The sequence below is a fragment of the Equus przewalskii genome, chromosome X (assembly GCF_037783145.1).
Source record: "Equus przewalskii isolate Varuska chromosome X, EquPr2, whole genome shotgun sequence".
NCBI classification, from domain to species: Eukaryota; Metazoa; Chordata; class Mammalia; order Perissodactyla; family Equidae; genus Equus; species Equus przewalskii.
This window is the reverse complement of record NC_091863.1, coordinates 96,293,489-96,299,628: the sequence shown is the minus strand read 5'-3', so window position 1 is coordinate 96,299,628 and position 6,140 is coordinate 96,293,489. Positions and strand designations below refer to the sequence as shown.

The following is a 6,140-nucleotide window of genomic DNA, read 5'->3' as shown; positions in this document are numbered from 1 at the left end:
CCGCTGCGGGGCCATCTCCCACGCGCCATCTCGGTCCCGTTGCAGGTTGCCGCCAGGCTTTTGCCCACGGGCTTGCCTCCTCCTGGGTCCCGGGCTCCACTAGAGGCTCTGGGTCCCTCTCCAAGACCAGGGCGCCTGCCCTTTTGAGGAGTGGAGTGGAGTGTCCCGCCAAGGTTCTGCCAGGGTTCACCTGTCACAGGGAGCTAGCAAGGGGCCACTCCTGGGAGACACAGTGGGAGGCGGCTGGGCTGGAGAGGTGGAAAGGTGTCGAGGGCGAGGGAGAAGACCTGCGGAGGCGGTTGGCCAAGAGGAAAAGGAAAGCAGCCGGGCACAGCCTCTGCCTTCAGAGGTTCCCGTTGCCCTCTCTGCGCACCGCCAGCCGCCTAGTCACCGGCTGACTGAAGGTTAAGAGGAAATCAGGGGGCGGGACGGAGCCGCCGGAGCCCGCTCCCCATCACTCCCCACTGTCCCGCTCGGCAGAGCTGGGGGCCTTCCCCCGCAAGCCCCTCCTCTGAGACTCCCCAGAGGTCCCGGCACCAGAAGTGGGTGGGTCGTCTGAGCCTCCGCTCACACGCTGAGCATCTAGGGCTTGGTGGGGAGAGGAGGCGCGGGGTTTCCCTGTACTAAGTACCCAAGGGCAGTGAGCTGGGTTCCACGAAATTACAGCCCGCAGCACCCGAGGATTGGAAATCCCAGGGCAGAAGGGGCGTTTCGTCTTAGGACCGCTGGACTCGGACTCGGCATGTCGCAGCTCAGTTGTGGGGCTGCAGTGCGGCTCCCCCCAACCGTCCGCTTTCTAAGCTCCACTGTGGAGCGGCAGGTGCCGCAGCTCCTCCCCTCCCGCCTCGGCGCACTCCCGGGTCATGGGGGCGGGGGGAGGGGAGGTGTGGTGAAGCATCTAGACTCAGCGGCGGGCGCTCCCATCCAAGCACCCTGAGATCTCGGTGTTGAGAAAGAGGGGGTACAGGAGGCGGGGAGGAGGGTGAGGAGGACTGCAGAGCTCAGGCGCTGAGCTGTGCACTGGAGGGGGGAGGGATGGGAGCTCCCTTCCAGCCTTGGGGGTCTGGGGACTCAGGGATGTAAGGCGAGAGCAGGGGGGGTGTGACAATTCAGCAGAGGTCGGGACGTACCACGGAGCCCAGTGGCGGGGGGGGGGCAGAGGACGTGGTCACCAAGGGGAGCCCCCGCCCGCCTTCGCAAAGGCCTACGCCTGAGGTTGCAGGGAGAACTGGAACTGGGCTCCCGGTAGGGGGAAGCGGTGTATTAAATCCGCCCCCTACTCATACCCCACTTCCGAGGGGGTGGACGATAGAGGGAGGTTGGGGTTGGAGCAGCGGCGAGGGGGCCCCTCCCTAGCACCTCCCCCCACCGGACTTGGTCGCGCCCGAAGTGTAACACTTTCTCTTTGTCGGAGGAGCTCCGCTGTTTCCTGTGCTGTAGATCCCGTTGCAGCGGCGCCCGTGGCAGCCCTGGCGGACGCAGGAGCGATGGCAGCGACCGATATAGCTCGCCAGGTGGTGAGTGCGGGGCTTGGGTGCCAGCGCCGGGGCCCGGGCTGGGGGCATGGGAAGGACCGAGGGGACCTGACCGCGAGGAGGGCAGTGGGCAGCATCCAGGAGCCAAGGCATGGCGAGACTTCTGCTCCCGGGATCAGCGGCTCAGTCCCGCAGCGTGTCTCCGAGAACGGTGGCGGCGGGGCGGGGTGGGGGCCTGGCCCAGGCTGCGGGCGGGCTGCTGAACTCGCCTTGCCCAGGAGCTGCAGTAAGCGCCGCCGCCTCCCTCGCTGCAGCTGCGGTCCCGTCGCTGGGGCGTTGCCGAATGAATGGCCGCGCGAGCCGCCGAGCCCTCCGGGTCCCCGGCACCCTGGCCTCGCTTCCTCAGACCGCGGGGCCGCGCCCCTGCGCACAGCTGCCTGCCCGGACCCGGGCCTCCTTAGGAAGAGGGGCGCGGGGCTCGGGTTAGCCTGGGGCAGGGGGCGGTGAGGGGGGAGGGGAGGTGACTGGCTGGGGTAGGGCTTCTCCATATGCATTACATATGTGACTGCGTCTGTGTATGTAGCACTGTGTTGCGTATGAGTGCACGCGCGCGCACTCGTGCCTCCCCGGACTGGCCGCGGCGCCCAGGTTGTCTGTGACCCTGGATGAGTGCGCCTGTTTCTCTGAGTGTGCTCACTTTCATGGTGTGTGTCCGTGTGTCTGCATGTGCTGTGTGCCTCTGGGTCCCATTTGTGCGTCTGTGTGGGGTGCAGTTGGCTGGCCAGTCGGTGGCTGGTTGCGTATTTTGGCATCTTTCTGAGTACTTGACTGGGGTTTTGCGGGCTTCTGGGGGTCTATCGCGGGTGCGTGTTCAGTGTAGCTGGGCTTGTGTGCCAAAACCTGTGGAGCTGGCTTCTTTCTATGAGGACTCAGGAAAATAAGTGTGAGGCTTGCAAAAGCGGTACCGTCTCTCTTTTTGTTGGCAACCGACTCTGGAAAAGAAAAATCTTCATTTAAAGAACTGAAGTTTTCCAGCCTGGGATGTGCAGAGAAATCATATTGAAGTGACCTAAGGCTCCATGTTTGTTTTTTTAGACCAGAAGTTCGATTGCAAAGGGAGGGGATGATTCCATTTGGGGGAACAATCTAGCCTTTCTATTCATCCATGGCTATCTGGGATTTTAAGAAGCCCACAATTACCAGCACCCTGAGATGAGGAAGGAGAGAAAAGCAGAGGTAGGTCAAATCACATGACACCACATACTACTTGATGAAAATCTCTGAGCCACACACAGGCGCACACAAACACACGCACACACTCAAAATGTCTTTAAACCTTGTGACTGACTTGTTTAGGGAAATAGTCCATGCAATGCAATTCCAGTGCAGAAAAAAACATAGCCTCTAGGTATATGGTGTAGTTGAAATTGATTTTTTTTTCAAAATCTGAGTTCAGAATCCGGCAGTGTTTTCTCTACAGGATATGTATGAATTTATTCCACCCTCTTGTCCCTGTTTGGAAGGGCAGGGTGATTTCTTTGGAAGCTCCCACACCCCCTGCAGACCCCAGCACAGAGCTCTTTATGCAGTCATGATATGGAACCAGCGGAAGGACCAGGAATAGATAGGAGACAATGCTGTGTGATAATGGAACTTGAGAGAATTATCTTCTCCCCAAGATTGACACTGTAATATTTATTGCTTTAGTGTTTTGAGGGTTCCCAGAGTGCTTTTCTGCTCCTCGTTACTTGCATTTTAGAGATGGCAAGGCTTAAGTAGAGGAATTAGTCTCCTGGATTACACTTATTCCATCCTTAGTGACCACAAAGGATGTTAATGATTTTTTTGTCAGCTAATTAATTTGCGTCGACCTGTCCATAGTCTCTCACCAGTCCCCCTAGCCTTGATTAGGATTGCAGGGTGGATGTGGCAAAGAAGAACATTCCAAAAGGTTGTCTTTCACCTCAGGCACAAGTCGGGCAACCCAGAGATCCCCTTTGTTCTGCAGATGGAGGGGTGGGGGTGGTTTAGGGCCACTTGGTCTGCTTTGCATGGTTCCAGTTTGTTCTCTCTGGCCTTGCCACACTTTATGATGAAGAACATAATTGTACGCCAGATTCTGAAGCTGAAAGAGCGGCCCAAGCACTTGAGACCTTGTTACCATGATAAATGGGTTTCTGGGAAAACTGACGTCACTCTCCGTGCCCCCCTTCCCCAGCCAGTGAAGCTCTTGTTTATGTGTCATTTGTCTCTCTGCTCTCCTTTGTGTCTGCAAGAAGTTTTAATTCACCAGGGGAAGATGGAATTAACTCAGGAGACCTTGGATATCTGGTTGCTGTTTGTTTCTTCCAAGGAACGTGTATCCAGGGTTTGGGAAAACCAGACTGGAGAACACACCTAAGTGTGCCTAGCTTAGTTCTTTTTAATGAGCTCTGAGACATGCTACCATGCAAGTAGTGCTCTGGTGTGTGTGTGTTTTGGGGGGATGTCCTTTTCAGAGTCTGTTGAGGGTCACTCTGGCTAGTGAGGTAACATCATTAGTGACTAAAACAGGCTTTAGAGTTGTTGGGTAGGATCCTTATTTGGGCATGCATGCAACTTGGAAGTTCAGCTCTTGTGTACATAATACAGTCCTATCCCATTTGAATGAACACCACAAAGATTCTGCAGGACAAAACAAGTTTTTCATTGTGTCCATAAATATTTATTTGGTTGACCGATAAGTATCTGGCACTATTGCTAGCCCTGGTCAACTATACAAAAAAAAAAAGCAGTAGACATAGTTCCTGGCTTTTAAGCTTACAGTCTAGTTGGAGAGACAAATTTGGACACTGAAATAATTAGAGAACTATAGAAGATTCTTGGGATGTTCCCACCCACAGCCCGTGCTTGTGAGGTGGCTTGGATTGCTGTTAATATATACTCTTAGAGATTACATGACTTGTCCAAGGCAACCTAACAAGGCACAGTGCAGACCCCAGAGGCTGCATCTCCTGGTTCTTGCATTGAGCTGTTTCTTGAAATGTTGCATTTTGAGGTCCAGACCTTAAGTGCCATAAAAAGAACCACTCATTGATTTTGGCTTGAACCAACCCCATGAGGTGGACAATGATGCTTTCCTCCAGTGACAGCCAGGTCTTTCTCCCTGACGAAAGAGCTTGCAGGGGCTCACATAGTCCTAGCTGGGGTTTGCCTGGAGCAATTGTCTCAGGGCAACTGCCCACAGGTGGTTGCACTCCGGCCTTGCTATCAAATGGCACTCACTCTTGATTCCCCTTGAGGCTCCCCATCTCAGCCATCTCCCTCACCTCACACTAAAAGCAATATTACATCCCAAGCAGGGAGAGCAAAATCCCAGTATTCGCCCATGGCTCTACTGGGATGCAGCACTGAAGAAAACTTACATGACCCCAAATATTAAAAATTCTTGAATCAAAATCGAGGGTACGTGGATCATCATTGTACTATTTTCCAACTTTTCTGTGTGTTGGAGACTTTTCAAAATAAGAAATTGGGGAAACTATGACAACATCCCCCCCAATTGCACGTGGCCCCTTCCCTCAGGGAGTTTGTAATCTAGCAGTGGAGGCAAACACAAGTAATACTATAATTATCATTGTGTTAAGTGCCGCACGGTAGAGCTACTGCCTGCCGTGAGAATCCATCACGAGGGGACCTAATCCAGCAGTGGATGGGGGCGGTGGGTGACCCAGAGGCTTCCTGAAGGCTTCCACGGGGGGACAGGGTAGGTAGGAAGATGGGTGAGAGCTCACTTCTGCTGCTGGGCTGGAACATTTCACTTGTTAATTCACTTGCTTTTAGTTTCATTCATTCCTTCAACATGTGTTTATTGGGCACCGACTCTGCCAGTGTGCCAGGTGTTGGGGATATAGTGGTGACCAAGGTGCACGAGACTGCCCTCTCTGAGCTTCCAGAGGAGAGGTGGGAATAAGCCCCGCTTCCCCTTCATATCCTAAATCCTGGAAAGGCGAGTGTTGGCAGCGTTCTTATTACAAAACTGCATTATAGCTGAGCGATTTGTCTGTACAGTATAATGAGATTTTGATCTGCTGTCCTGTGCATAGCATTTACTTTGTGGAGTCTCTGCTGTAAATTTTCTGTTAATCGCTGGCTTTGCTACCCAGCACAGCCCCTCCCTTTGTGTGCTGTGAGGGAGCAAACCCGTTGCATTTGCCTGAGCAAAACTAATTAGAAAGATAAGTCCCCTGGAAAACGGTATTCCAAAACAAAATAAGGCTGATTTCTGGACTTGCCTGGGTTTCTGGAGTATCAGAGCTGTGGCTTCACATTAGCATGAACAATTGAGAGGGGCTTTTAATTGCATGTACATTAAAGCTACACTCAGAAAAGAAAGAGAGAGAGAAAAGAAAGAGAAAAAGAATGCCATGGATAAGTGTAACATGTTTCTTTCAGCTGTCTCAAAATGCTTCCATCTGTATGATTTCATTTTCCCCAACAGCTTCCTGGACAAGGGTTATTGTTCTCTTAATTTTATGGGCACAGGGAGACCAAGGGACTTAGTCCAACGTGTTATTGCTGGTCAGCAGACGAGACAATGAAACACCTACCAGATGACACAGATTCATATTTTTAAAAAACTTTGGCCTTTTCATGATGTTTCTAAGAAATATCAATCCTGCCCTG

At 53.0% G+C, this 6,140-nt stretch overlaps 1 protein-coding gene across 21 annotated transcripts in view; it reads left to right on the top strand.

The window, feature by feature from the left end:
* Window positions 1-863: 863 nt before the first annotated feature.
* Window positions 864-6,140, top strand: part of SEPTIN6 (septin 6) — a 62,857-nt gene continuing 57,580 nt past the window's right edge. For 4 of the 21 annotated variants that reach the window (XM_070605828.1, XM_070605821.1, XM_070605831.1 and 1 more), the window contains exons 1-2: window positions 864-982; window positions 1,418-1,517. In XM_070605828.1, the coding sequence (XP_070461929.1) occupies window positions 1,488-1,517 (30 nt within the window). In that variant the 5' untranslated portion in view covers window positions 864-982; window positions 1,418-1,487. Of the gene's footprint in view, window positions 983-1,238; window positions 1,518-2,570; window positions 2,712-6,140 lie in introns of those variants that run through there. The other 17 variants (XM_070605827.1, XM_070605833.1, XM_070605824.1 and 14 more) reach the window with 9 other exon arrangements.